The sequence below is a fragment of the Camelus bactrianus genome, chromosome 32 (genome assembly GCF_048773025.1).
Source record: "Camelus bactrianus isolate YW-2024 breed Bactrian camel chromosome 32, ASM4877302v1, whole genome shotgun sequence".
Lineage (NCBI taxonomy): Eukaryota > Metazoa > Chordata > Mammalia > Artiodactyla > Camelidae > Camelus > Camelus bactrianus.
This window is the reverse complement of record NC_133570.1, coordinates 20,522,586-20,543,397: the sequence shown is the minus strand read 5'-3', so window position 1 is coordinate 20,543,397 and position 20,812 is coordinate 20,522,586. Positions and strand designations below refer to the sequence as shown.

At 47.8% G+C, this 20,812-nt stretch overlaps 1 protein-coding gene across 2 annotated transcripts in view; it reads right to left on the bottom strand.

Moving 5' to 3' along the window:
• LIMK2 (LIM domain kinase 2) overlaps window positions 1-20,485 on the bottom strand; it is a 52,105-nt gene extending 31,620 nt beyond the window's left edge. The window contains exons 1-2 of one of the 2 annotated variants that reach the window (XM_010951356.3): window positions 20,291-20,485; window positions 9,810-9,909 (exon numbers count right to left, since the gene is read on the bottom strand). In XM_010951356.3, coding sequence (XP_010949658.2) covers window positions 9,810-9,909; window positions 20,291-20,306 — 116 coding nt within the window. In that variant the 5' untranslated portion in view covers window positions 20,307-20,485. Of the gene's footprint in view, window positions 1-2,679; window positions 2,805-9,809; window positions 9,910-20,290 lie in introns of those variants that run through there. The other variant, XM_045513968.2, reaches the window with a different exon arrangement.
• Window positions 20,486-20,812: the final 327 nt, after the last annotated feature.

Sequence of the window (20,812 nt, the reverse complement as noted above, 5' to 3'; positions counted from 1 at the left end):
CATGAAAAGGCCACCTTTGGAACTGAAACAGGTTAACAAAACAAAACACAAGGGCTGACATGAGCTAACTTCAGAAAGAGCTGGTGCTGCGCTAAGAGTCAGTGCTACTGATGGGAGCGGAGTGGGGCACCCTAGGATCTAAGCAGAATCGTGACTGGGCAGCCCCAGGGAGGCAGGACCAGGTGACTGACATGTAGAATAAAACCCCCTAATTCAAATCCGGCTTGAGGCACTCAGAGGTTTTTCCTGGTGATGGAGAGGAGTGTGGAGAAACAAAGTTTATTAGCAACCCCTCCAGCGCTACCCAAGGGAAGAGGGATTTCAGGCCTTGGAGGAAAACTACAAGGAAATCAGCACAGTGGGCTGGGCAGTGCAGAAGGCACGCCATCCCTTGAGGCCGCAGTGCTGCTGGTTTCAGACTCTGGAATGACACAGACAGAGGTCTTATTCCATGCCCCCACTTCGAAAGAAAAGCTCTTGCCTGGGACAAAACTGCAGAGCAAAGAGACAGTGGTGATTGCACTGGAAGGGCTTTATGCAAGTGTCTAAGAGAGAGGTGGTCGTTTGACAAAAACATACTTTGTACAACAAGCACTGAGTGCCCACCGCGTTCTCAGCACTCAGCCAAGCTCTGGGACACAAAGGAGAACAAGATGTGGCTCCAGACAGAGAATTTCATACTCTAAGAGGGATGATGATGGCCGTGACTGAGGTTATACGAGGAGAACGACAAAGGGAGAGAAAAAGTCTCCTCTGATCGGTGGGGAAAGAGTGAGGGTGCACTTGGGGAGGCTCCTCCAGAGGCCTGGCTGTCTCGCCTGAACCTAACAGGCTGATCGCCAGGCAGACAAGAGGCACTCCAGCTGAAGGAATAACATGTGCAAAAGCACTGAGGCGTAACAGAGTAAGGTCTTGAAAGCTGCAGCGGCAGGCACATGTGAGGAGTGAGCGGGGAAGAGGCTGGGATGGCAGAAGGGACCACGGCTGACCTCGAGCCAGGTCATCCCCAGGCAGTGAGCAGTGATCAGAGTATTTAACACGCAGAGGCTCCCAATGAAGAGAACACAGAGCCTGAAACAGCAAAGACAGCGCTGGCCCTTTGCAGGTTTTTCTCCATGGGGGGCATTCACCTCTCGAGTCTGCACCTGGCTACGTGTCCATCCACACGAAGTCCGCTGGCCGACCCGTGTGCATTAACAGCAGACCACGGCCCCATCCTCAGGCCACATCTCTCCCGAGGTGGTCATTTTAACAGCTGAGATTTGCTGTATGGGCTGTAAGTACATAAGGATGGGGTTGTAACCCCTTGTAGGTAATTATCCACTGTTGCTCTCTGATATTAATATTACAAAATTAAATGTCTAACATTCAGGGTCAAATGCTGTGTTTACACAGATTCTCATCTCCTGGCTGCATCAGGAAAAAATGCTTTGGATACTGAACAAATCTCCAGGCAATGCCTGGCAGAGAAGGCCTGAAAATTTGACCTGGCCAACAACAAAACTTGCTGTGTGATCTGAGCCTGCTGTTAAACTTCTCTGGGCTTCAATTTCTTCCTCTGTAAAAGGGAGTTAGGGTAGCAAAAAATTCCACACCAGGAGGCCAATGCTGAAGGGTTGGGGTCAGAGAAAGGCTGGCTGGCTGAACACCCAGACACTCTCCAAGGCTAGTGTCACCTTGACAAATGATCCTAATCTAGGCCTCATTTTTGGCCTTTTAGGCCCAGAAACAGGACTTTGCAGTACCCAGAGAGGTGTAGACATTCTAGGATGGGTGTATCCTAACCACTTATCAACCTACTGTCCACTGACAAACTAACACTTGAAATCAGAACCCCCACATCCCCTACACATGTACTGCCTCCAGCCCCTTCCTGTTAATCAAGAATCCCAGGCAGCCGAATTAGGTTGCACTGTGAGCACCGACTTACAATAAAGGGAAATGAGCAGCCACGGAGAGAAACTTCACTCCAGCAGTAATGAGCCAGCCAAACTAGCCCCACTTGCAACAAAGAACACCCTTCTGGTGACCACATCCAGAATCAGTATCTCTGTGTGGACATACTTCTAGTTTTGCCTCACTGACTTTTCACTGCTGGCCACTCATTATTCTACTGGTTTTTAAACTAATTTTTAATTAGAAGAGAAAAATCATGACTCCTTTAGATACGTAACAATCACCAATTCAGCCCTGGGAGACGTTTGGCTCCCTAGTAGCCAGTAACAAATGGCTAACAGCCATGGGTGCTTACTCTGGGTTACACACGACTTCACTCATCCACCCCTCACCATAACACTAGGAAGCAGGCAGTAGGTCACTTTTTCCCTTTTATAGGTGAGGAAATGAAGTACAGAAAGGGTAAGTAACTTGCCTACGGTGCACAGCAAATAAATGGCAGGACCAGGATTTGAACCGAAGAAATCTGGTTCTCAAGCCTTTCTTAACTACCACACGAGACGGCTCTCATTACACATGGATCCAACTAGTTTAACTCCCAAAGGACAAACTTCATTTTTAAGAACTGCTAACCTATCCACCCAGTAGCTGCCATAAATCACCCACAAGTAAAAGACAAATTTTTTTTCCACTTTATACTTCATGGGCATCTTTAGCTAATGCCACCCTTTAAAGATTTCTAAAAATTAAAAAAAAAACAACAACAAAATTTTTAAAACTTACGATTAGAATTGGGATTTGTCAGATTTCAGGGCAGTCATAACTAGTTTGGGCTGGAGCAGCTGAACTCACTGGTTTTCTCTCCAGGGCTTGCTCCCATCTAGACTGTGCCTGCAGAGAAGGACAGCTCAAGACCTGCTGCTGGGCAGGAGGACTCCTGGGTCAGCCTCTCTGGCTCCTTCGGGGACAGAAGACAAATCTTTAACTGCTCACCTCGAGACTTGCAGGCAATTTTCCCAAACAACCTAATGTCTGGAACCAATTCCTCCCTGCCGATTACAGTAACCGCAGCCACAGTGACTGCTGAGGGAAGGATGTGGGGAAGGGGAAGGGCAGGGAAAGGCCACGCTTACATCACATCTCTTGGCCACCCCGGCAATTCATTCGACAAGTATCCCTCCCATGCCAACACGTGCCCAGTGGTGACATGTGGGGGGCAAAGAGCCCCGTGGTCCCTGACCAAGTTATGCTGACACATTAGAGGTCTCAGGATGTCATTAGGGAGATGATCAGATGAATACATGTAAAATTAAACCCACAAAAAAAGCTTCAAAGGGAAGATCTGTGAAAGCATAAAACAGGGGCCATGACCTGTTTTGTTAACTACTTCCCTGAGATATCCGTTTCTCATCCAGGTACATACGAAGAGTGAGCAGGTGTTAATTAGGCCAAAAGAAGGTGAGAGGGCTTTCCAGGTGGAGGGAACAGCAGGAGCAAAGGCCCGGTCAGAAGGAAGAAGGGCACGTTTTGGACCTGTAAAGAAGAGCGGTGAGGCTGAAGTAGGGAGAACAGGAGGCTATGGGGAGAGGCCGGACCACGGGGGGCTCTACAGGCTACACTTAGGGCTTTGGCCTTTATCTAAAAATGCTGGAAAATCATGCAACTATATAAGGACCGAGAGATGAGAGTGTGATGTGGTCAGACTTAAAAAAAAAAAAAAATCACTGATTTTGGCTGCTTTGTGGAGGATGGACTGGGGGTGCAGAGTGATTAAGGACAGTTAGAAGGCTACTGTGGTCATCCAGGTGAGAGAGGATGGTAGCCTGGAGCAGGGTGGAGAAATAGATTCAAAATATAACCCGGAGAGAAAACGGACGAACTAGATCTGGAGGATACGAGAGGAGTACTGGGAAGGACACCTGGTTCTGGCTTGGGCAGTGGGTGGATGCTGGTGCCACTCAACAGGACAGGTTACAGTGTAAGAGGAGCCAGTTTTGGAAAGTCCAGCTGGGTCTGGGATGCCTGCAAGACATCCAAATGGACATGTGAGGTTGACAGCAGGTGAGCTAGTGGAGAACTCAGGGGAAAGGTTTGGACTGAAGATATTGATTCTATCAGTATGTGGAGTATGTGGTCATCAGTGTGCAGAGGAGATGGGAGCCCCAGGCGAGGGTGAGACTCTCACCCTGACAGAGGGAGAAATCGGCAAACGCGCCTGGGGGGATGGCAACATTTCAGAGCTGGACAGAGGAGGATAAGCAAATTGGAATGACCGGAGAAGGGGAGGACACGAGCGGGAGTGTGGCATGTCAGGGAAGCCAAGGGAAGGGAACATTTAAAGAGTGACAAAGACACTAATAATAAACGCTAGCATCTATTAAAACTTAATTATGGCCAGGCACTGTGCTAAGTAAGGGCTTTGAATACATGTTAAATTTAGTCTGCACAACAATCTTTTGAGGTGGGAACCATTTCACCCTTTTGTAGATGAGGAAACTGTGGTCAAAGAAAGGATAAGCTAGTGACTCAAGAGAAGTGGGGATGGAAACTCAAGCAGCCTGACTGCAAACTCTGATTCACTTTACGACCTCCAGGGCAGCCTTGGAGGCCTTGCAAGAAGAAGAGAGGCCAGTGGGTGGACCAGCGAGGCTGTCCTCTGGAACCCTACTGAGGGGATGTTCCAGGGTAGAGACAGAATGGAAGCCAGACTAGAGCCCACTATCAGGAATGCTCCAACTTATGACCTGTCTGAGGGAGCCAGCTGGGAGGTCAGGCCAGTATTTCCAATCTATATCCCCATCAGCAGTTAACTGGGTGCTTTAATACTGTAGATGACGCTCAAAATGAAACGTGAACAGCTAATTAAGGAGCACAACGCTGCCACATGCTGCTTTACGTCACACCACCCTAAGGTGTGCAGAGAACGCTCTTCTCCATCCCCTCCGTGATCCTCGTGATTCTCACAGCTACTTCATCGGGTGGATTACTTTCACTGCATCTCAGATGTAAGAAAATGAAGCTCAGAGTAACTAAGGAACTTGCCCACAGTTACACAGCTGGCCTGGCTCAGCTAAGACTTAACTCCAGGTCTTCTGACTCTGAGTCTTGTTCTTTCGTGGGAGTCACAGTGGAAAGAAGATCCCTCTTTGGAGCCAGGGAGACCTGAATTCACATGTTAGCTCTGTGTGACCCTGGGCAAGTTACTCTACCTTTCTGGGCTTTTCTGTTTTAGTATCAAATGAGGTTGCAGGGTTACTGTGAGGGTTGAATCAGATAATCTAAGTGGAACTCCCAATACAATGTTTAATAAACATCAGCCCTTCACCCTAGTCCCACCCACCCCCCTCCATCCCTCCATCTCTGGCCCAGACAGCCAATGTGGGGTTTCTATGGCGTCTTAGTTTTCTCTTCCCAAAGAACAGAGCAGGATTAAGGCACGTTGAAGGTCACATGCTGTTGCAAACTAGGAGTCCCACTCTGTGTTCATGCTGGAGTCCCTCGTGGGGGCAGAGGAAGACCCAGGTGTTTGTCCTTCCCCTTCTCTGTCAGCCAGGCCCTAGCACCCTGCCCACCAGCCAGCCTCAATGACCCGCAGGCTGGCTGTTTCCTTAGAGATAAACTAGACAAACAAGCAGACGAGAATCAAAGACTCAGGTCAATAAACACACAGCAGCACTTGCAGTGCAACAGCAGATGGCAGGGCTGCTCCACCAATGCCCACACCAGGAGCTGGAGCCCCAGAAATCCAGCAGCATTTTTACTGACACTTGAAAGTTCCTGAAGCCTTTGAACCAATGCCCTTCAATGTTATCTGACACCACCAGTGTGTGTGGTGCTTGTTACCCTGAAGTTACAGAGGAGGAAACAAGCCTTAGGGAGGTGAAATGACTGCCCCGGTCAGGAATGCAAGACTCTGGTAAGCGAGGAGTCAGAATGCCTGGGTTCAAATCCCAGCTATGCCTACTTACTAGCTCTGAGACTGTGAGCAAGCAACCTCCATGTCCCTACTCATAAAATAGGTAGGACTAGTACCGCAGTTATTAGGTTGTTGTAAGAATTAAATGAGATAATGTATGTGAAATGCTTAGGACAGTCTCTGGCGTGGAGTAAACGCTCAACAAAGGGTGCTATTACTGTAACTCTCACTCTGCGGTGCTTGTTTGGATGGGGGTGTGGGTGAGAAAATGAGCACGACTTTCAGCATCACAGAAAATCCTGTGTCGTCAGGCAGCCCATTACATCACAGTCTGGTCACGATGTGTGGTTTCTTCTCAGGCCTTTCTTAAGAGTCACAAATTTAGAGGAAATGGTGATGAAATAACAGCTTTCTATCTGCATCATCCCTTTTCCAGAGCACTGCCATTAGAAATCACTTCTCAAAAGAGAAAACTCAAACAGCCTGCTTTCGTGATTCTGAGAAAGGCCCAGAACAGTTCACGGGGGGCTTACACACGGTGGTGTTTTCCCTCTGACAATGTTGTCAGGAACCAGGTTAAGCAACAGAGTCCCAGGTAGGGGCCATAAGGACTAACAGAGGCAGATTTTCCCTCCCCCTATGATCCCTCCTTCTAGGCCAAACACCTCTGACAAGGGTGAAAGGACAATCGTCAGAAAACTTGTCCAGGTTCCCTGGTTTGCCAACATGCAAGAGATCAGGTCGTCATTCACAGCTCCACAATTTAACCTCAGCTGCAAACATCGTGTGATCCCGCTGCTTTCCTGGCCTCCCCCAACGAGAGGGAGCAGGTTCCGGAGAGCTTCAGAGAGAACGGCCCCAGCTCTAGAACCAATGGAACTGAACAAGGAAAAGGAAGGCCAGAGGTGCTTCAAGTGCAAACAAGCTGGTTGCGAAGGCTGAGGAGAAAGCGGGAGGGCTGGTCGGCCAAGTGTCCAGAGATCAGAGAGATCCTGGCCAGGTGCCCAACTGCACTGGCACAATTACAGACGGGACTACTTCCAGGAGGTTCCTCAGCTGGCCTCCACTGTACAGTCCCTGGTCCCAGCCTTAAGTGGCTTCCCATTGTCCTGGGCACCTGAGAATCTGGATGAAGAGGCAGGATTATGGATGTGGCTGCAGACAGGGGATGGGCCAGTGTAGGGAGAAGGCGAGGGGAGGAGTTTGGGCCAAACCCTAGCAATTTCTCCATTCAATATCCAGCCCCACCCTGAGACTAGGAAAACAAAGGTACAGGGGAAAGGGGAAGAAAGTCATTTCCTTTATTGTAATTGTAGCCCAGCTGGGTCAGAGCAAAGTTGGAAGGGAGTCAGGAAGAATGAATTTCTTTGGGGAGCATGGAGGGAGGGTCCTGCACCCAGACACTCCGAATTCCTCAGGGAATCACAGATGAGCAGGGGCACAAGAGACCTTAAGAGACCATTCAGGCTGGTGCCTTGTGCTCTTCGTAACACAGGTCGCTTCTGGGGTCAGACAAATACAGTCCTTCTCAGCCCTGAAGATCTTCCAATAATTTGGGCAAAAGTCAAATTGGCTCCAAAGCTGCCAGTCTCCCCACGGCAAATCACCAGGCTCTGTCTGAGGGCTCCACGCTATCCAGTCTGCATGGGAGAGCTCAGGCGCCCCTTCAACAGAGCTGGATCAGAAAAGACTCTGTCCTTGAGGCAAAGCTGTATGTAGGAGACTGAACCCAGATGCTCTACTCTCCCCAGGCATAATCTTTTACTGTGCCAGGGTAGTTCAAGGTTAACCTTAATCCCTGAGGCTCCACATCAGATGACCAATGAGTGTGGTATGAGAAATAAAGTATGCACGTAGGCGTATATAGACACACAATCACAATATAATATAAAGTGACAACTACTGATTATTAAGGGTTTTCTACGTGTCAAGAGCTATGCTGGGGACTTTATATAGGTTATTGCATTTAATTCTCCCCAAAACCTTGTAAGATGAGTACTATTCTTACCCGCATTTTACAGATGAGGTGCCTGGAGTTTAGGGAAGTCACCTAAGGCCAGTTAATAAACTGCGAAGACAAGATCTGAAACCAGACAGTCCCTTCTATAGTCTGCACACTTTTCCACCAGGATAATGTGCCTTACTTCTTTATGAGCATGCATGTGTGTGTGTGTATGCATCTGTATGGCTGTCTCTCTCCCTCTGTCTGTCTGTCTGTCTGTCTCTCTCTCTCTCACACACACACACACACACACACACACACACACACACACACACACACAGTGCTCTCTAACAAGCTAGCATCTCACCAGATCTACTAGTGACCCAAGACTTCAGGTCTAGGGCCAGCTCTTGTCATCCGTGGTCTGGTCTATCTGTGTAACTTTTTGTCTTTTTGGTTTCAGGCCTTGCATCTCTGATATGAAGGGGTCATATCATATAGCAGGTGCTCTTCTAGTTCTAGGAGAATCCAGAAATTCCCAAACATTAGCTTGTTCTACCCGGATAGAGGATTTTTTTGGGGTGGGGGGTAATTAGGTTTGTTTGTTTGTTTGTTTGTTTGTTTGTTTGTTTATAGAGGAGGTACCAGGGATTGAATCCAGTACCTCATGAATGCTAAGCATGCGCCCTACCACTTGAGCTATACTCTCCCCTGACAATTTTGGGTAGAAGATATTCATACAAATAGGAAAACAGCAGGAACAAATATGACCATATGGACTGGATGCCAAGGTGAGCCCCAGCCTGGGAACTCACTGGGTTCTGATGCTGCTCGTTTGCCTCAGCTGTAAAATGAAAGGGCTGGCCAAAGGCCCCTGCAGCGCTGACACTCTGCTCCTATCTTACTAAAAGGCAAAAGTAAAAGTAGAATCAACTTCCCTGAGGGTAAAAGGAGGAGGAACCGAGGCAGTCAGATCCACAGAGAAGATTGGAGAGCTCTGAATTAGAGCTGAAGGGGCAGAAAAATGCTGCTTCTTCTCCAACACTTTCAGAGGCCAGAGCTCTCCAGGCCATCCCCCTACGAGCTCTCCAGGCCATCCCCCTACGTAGTTCCGCGGGTGGAGGCAAGTGCTTAAAGGTCAATTAAATTACTTGATATCAGCACAGGGGATGCTTTGCAGCATGAGCTGTGTGTGGGAGCTGGAATTTACAGCACATGGTGCCTGTCCACAGTCTCTCTCATTCTCAGATCGTGAGCACAGCCCCACCACTTCAGACCATGGGGGCCACAAATGCCCACCCAGCCTCCGAGGAGGAATGACTGTGGGCCAGGCACTGTTTCACGCTCTGGAGGATACAAAGACAAGCTCCCACTCTCCAGGATTCCAACCAGTCAGTGGGTGCCAACCATGTGCTGGACCCTTGGCATGTGTGAGTTCATTCAATCTCAACAAGTCCGTGAGAGAGATGATTAACATTCGTATTTTCCTAACGAGGAAACTGAGCCTCAGACAGCAGGAAAAAATCTCACTTTAGAAACTGTGTTTCTGTCAAGAAACCGAGCTGCCTCCAAACAATCATCTAAGAGCTATAACAAAGTTTGTAACAAAAAGCAGGAAACTAGGAAGGCATTGTGTGGTGAAGAAGAGCTGGCTCTGCCAACTGCACTGAAAACAACCCTTGAGGCCCCTGCAAACCAGTAGTGCAGGCGTGGGAAAGTCACTCTTTCTCAGCCTCAGTCTCCTCACCTATGAAGTTGGGGTGCCGGGACACCTTGGAAAGGGCTCTCCCCACCCCCCCACCCCCACCTCTAGCTGCACCGGGCCCACATGTGACTACTCCACTCTCACCTGGTGTCGGGTTGGGGGCCACACCTGATGTTTGCTCATGTCCTCCTCCTCGGCACATCCCTCTTTGCCCCCTGACCCACCCCCCACCCACTCCCCTACCTTGAAATGGAAACTCTCAAGTCAGAAGCTTGTTTTGTATTTTCTAGAAAATGAATAGTGCCTGGCTCCTAGCGCCCTGGCAAAGACAGGAGCGTGGATTCACTTACCGGAAGCAAGAGCTGTGCCAGGCTTCGTTGACAGTCCTGTACAACCTCTGGTTCGGAGCGACGTGGTCTCCACAGCCCCGACACCTCCAGGCATCTTCACCTGCACACAAAACCAAGGGGTTCAGAGGCTGAGGTAGCAGGTGGCACAGGGACAGGGTTCCTACTGGGTAGAATAAGACAGAGTCATAGACCCTCATCCTGAAGGGGCCGGGCGATGCTCTGTGAGGTGCAGGATTCCCTCCTGGGGGCACAGGATCCCGGTGAGCTCTCATCCAGCCTGCTCCTCTCTCCCGGGACAAGGAATTCATGGTCTCAAAAGTCTCGTTCCAATTTTTAAAAAGCGGTCTGGCGGTACCTTTTTCTACTGGAACAAAACCTGCCTTTTCCTTCAGCCTCTGCTTATAGTTCTGAGTAGACAAAATGAACAAGGTCTGTTTTTTCAGGGCAGCCTTTCCTACAACCATCCCCAACCAGGACCCAGACTCAGAAACGTCTCCTCTCTGGGTTACATGTGCTGCTGCCTTTTCCTGTTCCCCCAATGTCCTGGCTGTGCAGAATTTCCATCTAGGAGCTCGTGCATTCAACCAACATCATGGGTCCTCTTGTTCCACCCATGGGTCCAAGCTCTGCATTGGAGGCCGTTGGATAAATTATCCCTGCTCCTCAAGGAGCAAAATCTACTCGCAAAGAAACATTCTTCCACATTATAATTTTTCACCGAGATATTATTTCAGAGGCAAAAGCAAAGTGCAATTTTAGTTCAAAGAAAGAAGTTGTGAGCGTGGAAGGGAAAGAACAAACATTTAACGAATGCCTCCTACATGCCAAGAACTGTGCTAGGTGCTTTCACAGACCTAATCTCAGTTAATTCTCAAAACTATCGGGTGAGACAGGTATTATTATTCTCATTTAACGAACGAGAGAACTGAAACTTGGGGCGGGCTTGACAGGCCAAGGGGCAGGGCCAGCATCCCAACTCAGGCCTGGCTTGTTCTAAAGTCCATGCTTGTTCCAATCTCCTGCGTTAGGTCCTGCTCATTCCACTTGGGGGAGCCAGCAAAGTGTCTATAGGGGCAGCTGAGCCTTGAAAGATGGGGAACGTTTACCAAAGGCTGAAGGAGGATGGGGAAGTACTGTGTAGACTGAGAGATTAGCATGGGCTTGGCACAGGGTCGGCCTGTGTCCCTCCAAAAGGGACAGAACACAATACCCCTGGGTGTGGCTCAGATGCCAACTTCTTGAAATAAAGACAGCTGAGATCAAGCTGTGCTACCTGACTCAGCCCTAGAAAGTGGGACATGGTTGTTACAAGACTCTCTTGTGCGCCTCGTGTATGCAGCTTTGTTCTCTCCTGGTAACTCCAGACTGCCACAGGCGCAGTGACAGTCACCGGACCCTGTTTCACAGGCACAGGGGCCATGAATAGACAATGCGCGGCTCCGGGCACTTCAAGACTGCTTGGCGGCATTCTGGGGCAGCCAGGGCACAGACAGCTGTCCTCATGCCCCGGAGGAGGGTTAGACAAGCTGGCAGAAGAAAACCGCGACCCACCCGCCCCCTCCCGTACATGCTCATCACCCCCAGGATCTAAACTTCTTAGACTTTTTGGAGCCTTTTGGGTTTGGGGGTGATAGTTGTTAGACAGTGCACCATCAACCTCACTAACTCCAAGGCAGAAAGTCTGAAAGACTCACTCAAATTGGGTTGTGGACAGTGGGCGAGACAGAGAATTAATGAGAGGGTTTTTAATGAACAGACATCCAAATCTGTGAAGCTTCTGAGGTACCACTGTAAAACATTCTGGGACCTCTTACACGGAAAGGCTTTTAGATCACTGCGCCCCACCCCCAGCAATTCTCATTATTTTAAGCCACACCTTGTTTCTTGTTTTTACTTTTTAACCCAAAAGGAACAATCTCTGACCTGACCACCCAGTTACTCAACAATTCAACTTCTTGGCTCTGAGTGACTTTTGGCCGTTTCCAAAATTCAAAAAGAACCAGGATTTCCACTGTGAGGACAGTCGAGATAACTTGTCATGGCCACACCATGTCTCCAGGGCCTGCCTTGCTCTCCAGTCTTAAGAAACATAAAGCCATTCAACACTTAACATCTGCTCTGCGCCAGGTATGAGGGGCACAAAAATCAAGACCCTTACTCCCTCTTCTCACACCCCTCTGGCTCCACCTTCCAAACGTCTCTCCAGTCCTTCCCTGTCCTTCAGCACAGCCCGAGTTCTGGTCTTTGGCGTCTTTTCCTGGCATCCTGCACGGTCTTGGCTGGCTCACTCAGATACCCCAGTGTCTATAGAACTCAACTGCCGGACATGGCGCTCCTGTCCTGCCCTGTCCCACCTCACCATTATCTCCACCACCACTCCCTTCTCCACTGACTCCTTCCAATTGTCATTTAATAAATTCAAGTCTGTCCCATTAAAAGAACTCTGGACCTCATTTTCTCCTGTGGCCACCACACTTGCTTCCCCACTGTACAGTTACACATATTAAAAAGTTGTCTACACATCACCGCCCTCATTTCCTCACTTCCTATTTACTGCATAATCCATTGCAATCTGACTTCCACCCCTACCATTTCTCTGAAACTGTCTCACCAAGGTCAACAATGAAAGCTTATTGCTAAATTCAATGGACACACTTCAGTCAATCTTCCAGAAAATATTTATCGCCAACTACGTGTCTAACACTATGCTCGGGAAAGAGCAGCAAACAAGAGAGAGATTAAACACAGAGCAGATATTAAACAATAACACAATCATTTTAATTATAATTGAGGCAAGTGGTATGAAGAAAACATCAAGTTCATAACTAAGTAAATGGGGTGGGGTAGGGCAAACAAGAACATATTCCTTAAGGAAGTAACTTCCAAGCTGAGCTCTAAAGGCTGAATAGAAATTAAGTAGGCAAAAAGGAGAAAAGGGTAAACTGGAGATTGGGAATGGGGGGGGAACATGTGCAAAGGTCCTGAGACAGGAACACAAACCCCTCACACATCATTTAAGCTGGCTATTGTCAGCTCCAAAGGACTAGGGGAACCAAGACCAGTCCCTGGCCTAGTACAGTCCCTCAGTAAACATTAACTGAAGGAACGAACATCTCTCTACAAGGCGGCCTCAAAGAACCTTTATCTTTCATCATCCCTTACAAAGAGATGCACTGGTCACATCTTGATCTATTTTCTATTCCTGCCACACATATTCATGTTCTTGCATCCTAACATTCACACCTCAAATACTCTGTGTGTTTAGGATACTTTATTTCCTCCCCTAATCAAACTTCCATCCTTCCTTGATGGTCCTCCAAAGGCAGGCATGTTTGTTTCATTCTATTACCTGTTTTAAATCATTTGTTCTGTAATTACAGCTTATTATGTTTGTCTCCTTCAGTCCCTCCCTCTCTGCAACACTGCTCCCTCCACAAGGGGCAAAGACTGCATCTCGATCATCCTCAAATCTCCAGGGCCTAGCATAAAGCCTGATGCAGAACAGACACTCCTTTGTGTGACAAATCTAACTGGAAAACTGGATCCAACAACTACCAGCTACAAAGGTAATTTCCAAAGATAAGCTCCAACGGCAGCAGCGATGATTCATCCAGAATGTTTTCCGGCTCCCCCAAATAAAGTCACATGTAGACGCACAGTTTATCATGTTGTACCTGAGCAAGACTGTTCACCCAGAGCCTTCAGGGTCCCAAGCCCAGACTCTCCTCCAAAGAATACTCGTGGCCTCTTCAGCTCCCTTACAGCCCTTAAAGTCAATGATCTTAACCCTCATGCAACCTTCATTCTAGGAAACATAAGCGAAACATAATAATATAAAGTCTTGGAGATTTCTTTGAGGTCCAGTGGAAGATCAATCAAGAGTCCAGTCAGTCTGGGAAATTCTTCCTCTAAGAAAATACTGCATCGTACCAGGCTGTTCACTCTCCCTCTATTGTTTACCTCTCCTGTTTGCAGACTTATCAACAGTAGCTATTGATTGTCAGAGTCCAGAAAGGGAACTTAACTGAGTAAATGTCCCCAGCAGTTTCAAACAATATGGAGCCCTTGTTAGGTGTTTAACAATCGGAAAACCATGCCTTCACAGTTATTATTGGGATTTGTTGTTTTAAAGAAATTGTAAGTGTACCATGCAAACAAGGTGAGAATTGTTAACAAATGGCTCATTACAAATGTTTTCACCTTTAGGATCTTTTTCAAATACTGGTATAAAATATATTCAGCTTATATACCCTTCTCTCTGCCAACTTAATAATCAGCTATGTGACCCTCAAACAATCCTTGAATCCACTGGGGCAGGCACCAGGGTGGCAGGTTAATAATGCTGGAAGGGCCTTTAGAAGTCACCTACTCGAACCCAACCCTTTCATTTTCCTGAAAGAAAAATGGACTTAAAGAAAGAGAACTGAGTTGTCTAACCACCAGAAAGCTGGTCCAGGAGGGGCTCAAACCCAAGTTCTGAGACTACCAGACTTGCTGCATTTTCATGACCCTAGATGGCCTCAGACAAGTTGAGACTTGCTCAAGACTACACAGGTATTCAGCAGAAGGGCTCAGCCTGGTACCCCAGCTCAAAGCCAGTATATTTCCCACAAGACACTAATGTTCACCTTAATCTTGGTCTAAGAGCTGAGTTTCTGCAAACTAGTCCTTTTCTGACTTCAAAGTGGTGAGAAATCCCCAAGCACTGAGAGCTCATGAGACCGTAAAGCCTGGCCTGAACCAACATGCATAGACCCTATCCTTTCATTTGAGAAGAATCTCTGGTTGCTTCTCATGTTCCACTAGACAATGAAAACCAGGAACAAAACCCAACCAATTCAGTGCAGCACAAAACAACAAGTATGGTAACTGCTGGGCCCCCTGGGAACTGGCAGGTCAGGTATATAAATCCCACTTGTTCCAGGATAAAGAGGAAGCAGAGGGGCAGGGCAGCAACTGGTAGGGAACAACCAAGAGAGAAAAGATCAGATTTTAATGAAGTGACTACCAACAAGGCTAACAAAAATGATTAATGTTCCTCTGGATACTCTCCCCTGTATCCCAAAGGGTTTTCCTCCTCGCTAGCTTATCAAATATTACCAAAGGGAGTGTCTCAGGAAGAAAGATTACATGATTTCTAAAGGAGCCTTGGGACTTCTCTGGACCTTAGATTCTTCCTTCATAAAAAGAGGGATCAAATTATTCCTTCTAACTCTGAGAGTCTGTGACACCAAACCAGGGGCTTCTCATTTTTCAGGTTAAGGCACAGCCACAGGCATCTCAGCACATTTCATTCCTGCCACTGCTCTCTTCCGCCCTTTTGTTTATTAGGAAAAATGTGTAAGGTCAAGCAGAAGAACCAGAGTTAGACCCGGGTTTGAAACCTGGCTCTGTGTCCTTGTGCAAATTATTTAACCTCTCCAAGTCTGTTTCTTAAACTTTTTTTAAAAATTGAAATACAGTTGACGTATATTTTGTTAGTTTCAGGTGCACTACAGAGCGATTTGATGTTTGCATACACTATGAGTTGATTCCGATAAGTCTAGTAGCCACCTGTTCCCATACAAAGTTATTACAATGTTATTGACCATATTCCTGGTACGCTATATTACATCCCTGTGGCTTACTTACTTTATAACTGGAGGTTTGCGCCTCTTAATCCCCTTCACCTATTTCACCTTCCTTGTCTCTAAATCTTTAAAAAGAGGATAATACCACCTGCCTTACAGCATTACCAGAAGGATTAAGAGAAAAAACATACTATATGTGAAAATGCCTCCCACAGTGCCTGGCACTTGGTTGGCAACTGAATTGTAAGTAGCTTTTCTTCTTTCTTTCACATATATCTAAGGGGTTGGCAGGGGGAAAGGTTGCACTAAATACACTAATGTCTAAAATTTGAAAGAAGTGTTTCAAAACAAATTGAGCAAATGTTTTCTATGTGTCTGTGCGCAAGACAAGGCCACGCACTTCTGGGGCCCGTGGTGAGTACTTGTGGGGTGACAAGGATACACAGAAAAATAAGACGCGGCAGAGAAGGACAAACCAGGTGCTGGGGGCAGGGCAAACTTGTTAGAGTAACAAGACACGTGGTAGAGAAACTAAAACAGATGGTTCCTGTGGCTTTCGGGCACTCAGGCTCTCACTTCCAACCTCAAGTTGACTTAGCTGTGAATGAGTAGGCATTTTCTTATTGAGGGGAAGGCCTGTAAATAATCTCTTCATTGGAGGACTGGTTAACCAATCCACACATTCTCAGATGGCAGTTTTCTACCTGTTGTCAATGGCAGGGAAAAACTACTTTGAGTCCTAATTATGACCCAGCAGTGTCCTAAGCATTACGCAAGCATGAACTAATTGAATATGAAGCTTCCAAGAAATAAGGACTAGTACTGAAGGACTATTATTGTTCTCATTTTACTGAAAAGGAAACTGATATCTCAACTAATGAGAGTTAGAGCTGGTATCAGACCACAGGTCTGCTAACTCCAAAGTCTATGTCTTTAACTACATTTTAGACTTTCTTTCCTGGGAAAATAAACTACAGGCAGAAAGATCTGACAAAATAGAATCCCAGGGTGGATGCTCAAGGTATACTTTAATAGAACCAGGCAACGGTTTCATGTTTTAGCTACTGTTGGATGTGAATTAATAGATAAGAGTCTAATTCTTGCTCCTGTATAAAGAAAAAGTAAAGAGTGGGAGAGAATATAGACTTATAAGAGATGGCTACAGCTCCACATCCATTCTTATGAAATGCTGAAGTGACATCTAGGTGGTGGGCCCCACCCCTTCCTAGTATGCCTGAGACCGAGCACCTCTCCCCAAGTTTGCATTGATTGGAAGCCAGCCCTGGACTGGAAATCAGCCCAGCCTCCCAAAGATGCAGACACCCACCAGGAATGTGGAAAGCCTAACACTGCTTCTTGAACACAATGGGTTTCTATTTAGCTTTTAAAGCCTTCTGGCCTTCCTGGACCCTACCTTGCTTCCTTCATCCCATATTCAGTCATTCAAGTCATCCTGCCCTGCCCATGACATGAGGCATTTCTTTTGATTGGTGCCTCCTCCTCCATTCCTATCACTAACAACCTCAGCTCAGGGCCCACTGTACCCACCTCTCAAGTGGTGCCCTTCCTCACCCTTGTCCAATCCACCCTGTCCACCAATGCCAGACTGACAGTCTACAAAAATAAATAAATAAATAAATAATGCCCACCTCAGGACTCTTTCCACCTCTAAATCTATGGTCTCTACTGCAGATCAGAAAATTCTACAAGCCTGGCATTAAACCCTCTGCAGTCTGGCTTCACCCAGCCTCTCAGACTTATCTTCTACTTCCTACAACTCTCACACCTCCAAATCTTTGCCTCCACCACACATATCAATTCAACATCCCTTGTGAAGACCTTGAATTTCCCTGCCTTTGCAATCCTACTCCCAGTTTCTTCCTTACCAGGATATCATCCTGCCACTACCTCCCCCCTTTTTTAAACCTACCTAAGACTTCTCAAACTTTACCTCCTTCAAGAAGCATTCCCTGACCAAATCTGGTAGCCACCCTGGACACCTTGCTGTTCTTCAAACATGCCAAGCACACTCCTGGCTCAGGGCCTTTGCTCAATCTTTCTTTCCTTTCTTTCTTCCTTTCTTCTTTCTTTTCTTTCTTCCTTTAGGGGGCGGTGATTAGGGGAGTGAACCCAGGATCTCCACTTGAGCTATATCCTCCTTCTTGCTCATTCTTTTACTCCCTGTCAAGAATGTTCTTCCCTCAGATGTGCAAATGGCTCACTCCCCTGCTTCATTTCTCTGTTCAGATGTCATTAACCAGAGAACTTTCCCTGACCTCCTGCTGCTCCTATGCCCTTATCATACTTCATTTCTCTTCAGAGCCTTTATTCCTGATGTAGAATATTCATATATTTACTTACTATCTATCTCTCACCACCAGATCATACACTCCAGGAGGGAAGGTATTTGGTCTATTTTGCTCCCTCCTGTATCCCCCAGAGCCTAGAAGTGTTTGGCACACAGTAGGAACTCAATATATATTTGTGGGATGAATGTATGAAGTTCTCCCTCATTTTTGAAATTCCATAATGTTACCCCCTACAAGCCTTAAAATCGCTTGCCTTCATTTGTCCATTTTTCTCAGTGACTCTAAATAGTGAACTTCTCGAAGGCACAAACCACGTATTATACAATTCCACAAATATTTATTAAGGGCTTACTGTGTGCCAGGCTCTGTATGTCTCAAAGACCCTGGGAATATTGGATAAAGCACTGGAGAAGTCCTAGGTTAGTCCTGGCTCTACCACCAGTTGAGTGACCCTAGACAAATCCATTTTCCTCCCAGGGCCTCAGTTTCTTTACATTTAAAGTGAGGAGCGTTACATTATCTCAACCCTCTCCCTGCTTTCATCTGTTAAAATTTGTTAAGAGGTAATGCTTGGCCTAGCCCAGTGCCTGAGACATCACAGATACTCAGTAAATATTTGATTTCTTTGTTGTTGATTCTCCTGTTATGCAGGAATCTAGTTGTCTTGGAACAGAGCTCAGACAGAACAAGTAAAAACTTTCAAGTCCCACTTCCTTCTCTGACTCCACGGGAAACTTCATCCTGGTGTTTGCAATACAGAGAGGATGAACTACCAAAACTGAAGCTGGAAAATATGAACTCTGACTACCACCATTTATTTGGCTATGGAACCCTGAACAAGTAATTTTGGAACCGTAGTCTCCTCACCCCATTAAAAAAACGCCATACTGGCCTTCGCTCAGCTCTGCAAAGGCATCATATGCCCCCCTACCTCAGGGCCTTTTTTTGCTGTTCCCTCTGCCTGGAAAGTTCTTTGCCCTTTCCTAACTGGACTAGCTTCTACTCATCCTCAGGGGTCAGCAAAAACTTACTTTTTACAGGAAGGTATTCCCTATCCACTCATAGAGCACTTACCTCAATTGCTCATCTCAGTTATTATGGCATTTCTCTCAATTGTTACCTCAATTATTTAATGTCCATCTCTAGGACTGTAAGCGCCACAAAGGCAACGACTGTGTCCATTTTGTTCATCACTATACTCCTCAGTATTTGGCTAAGTGCATGGCACAGAAGCATTCAACAAATATTCTTATGGAAGAATGTACAAACTTTCTGGTTCACTCAGAGAAAAATCTAATAAACACTATTGCACTCTAAGATCTTTCACAAGTTTCTGACAATCAAGGTTGAAGACAGTGAACATATGTTACCCAGAGGCCAAAAAATGTCACAGGAACTCATCTGAACTAAAGAACCCTGGAAGCTAAAAAAAAAAAAAAAGTAAAAGAGGAAAGCACAGGGAGCATTTCTACCCCTAGCCCTCTCTCACCAGGAGACTATTATCAAGAATGCAGAGAAAATCCCATGCTCCCACGGTGAGGAAGTGACCCAGTGGTGGCCTGGTCCTTGTATTCAGGATGGAGGAAGTGAGTGTCCAGAGGCTGAAAGCCAGGAAGCGGGGGCAGATATCCAGGACAGCCTCCCTCCTCCACTATTCCCTTCTAGCAGCTCTAGAAAGCTTCTGGATGCTGACCCTGGTCGACCTAGAGGCTAGGCCACTCACACAGGTGGCTGGGAGACACAGGCAACAGAAAGTCCCTGGTGCTGGGGGAACAGGCGCGGAGAGCAGGAAGCTGCCAGGTGGTGTGAGGTGACCGGTGGGGATCGCAGGCCCAGCTAACCTAACCCTGAAGCTACCCTTCACCCTTAGACACTTCCTTCAGAAAAGTCTTTGGCCACATTCCTCTCTTGTCTCAGAGAGACCATGAGACGGCTCAGAGTCCCCCGGGGGCCTACCTTCCCCAGGAAGAAGGCTCTGCTCTCTCCCTACCCCCAATCATGTCCTCAACCCCGAGAGTCCACACTGCTTTATTTCCTGCGAAGAACCCCAAGTCCCAGGAGACCGTAGGCACCAAATACCCGCCAGGGGGCCTTGGATCCCGTGGGTAAAGTCACACTCTCCTTTATTTTCCACAGAAAACCCAGAACCCGGGGTAACTCCGTCCCCTCAGAGCTGCCTCCAACTCTGAGGATCCTGTACTCCTCGTACTCCCCAAAACCCTCACTCCTAGGGAAACCGGGTTTCTCAGCTTCCTTAGAAAGTTTTAATTTGAGGACCTGCGCTCGTCAGGTCCACCAAAAAAAATTAATAAATAAAATAAAATAAACGCCCCCCATTATCCGTTCTTCCCAGGGACCTCAACTCGCGGGAAGCCGCCCAACCCAAATGCGCCCGCCCTCTCCGCGAGCCTTCTACCGCCGCCCCCTACAGCCTCCGAGTCTTCAGGGAGCGGTGTGCTCACTCCCCCAATTCTCCAAGGAGCCGGGCCCCACAGGGGTCCACTCAGCCCGAAACCCCCGAGAGGCAGTCGGCTTCCCTAGGGCGCCCTGGGCCCGGGCTTTCGAGATAACGGCGGCACAGGGCGGGGCGGCCCTTCCTTACCCGCCTGCGCGGCCATGGTCCCGGGGGCGCGGAAATGGAGAGGAGGAGGCGGGAGCCACGACAGCTCCGCTCAGCTCCCGCCGCCGCCTCAGGCGCGGGAGATCTTCAGCCCCGGGGGCGACTAGGATGCGCCGCCTACGGCGCCCGGGGAGGACCAAACCGCACCTGGCACCGGGGCCCGCCCGCCGAAGCTCCGCCCCAGCCGCCGCCAGGCCCCGCCCCCGAGAAGGCCCCACCCCTGGCTCTGGCTCTGCGGCGGCCCTGGAGCCCCCATAGCTCGAGCGGCGCCCTCTGTGGGTGCCCGAGCTGGTGAGAGTGACTGCGCAGGCTGGAGATCGCCACACATGGGACCCTCTGCTCATTTTACAAATGCAGACAGCTGAGAACCAGAGCGGACAAGCTCAACTACCTCAAAATGGCTTAGCTCATTAGGAGCTGAGCTGGGATGGGAACGCAGACTCTTAACCACCTGTTTAAAGCTCTTTCCAGTTGAGTATTTGGAATCAAGAATATGGAGAAACC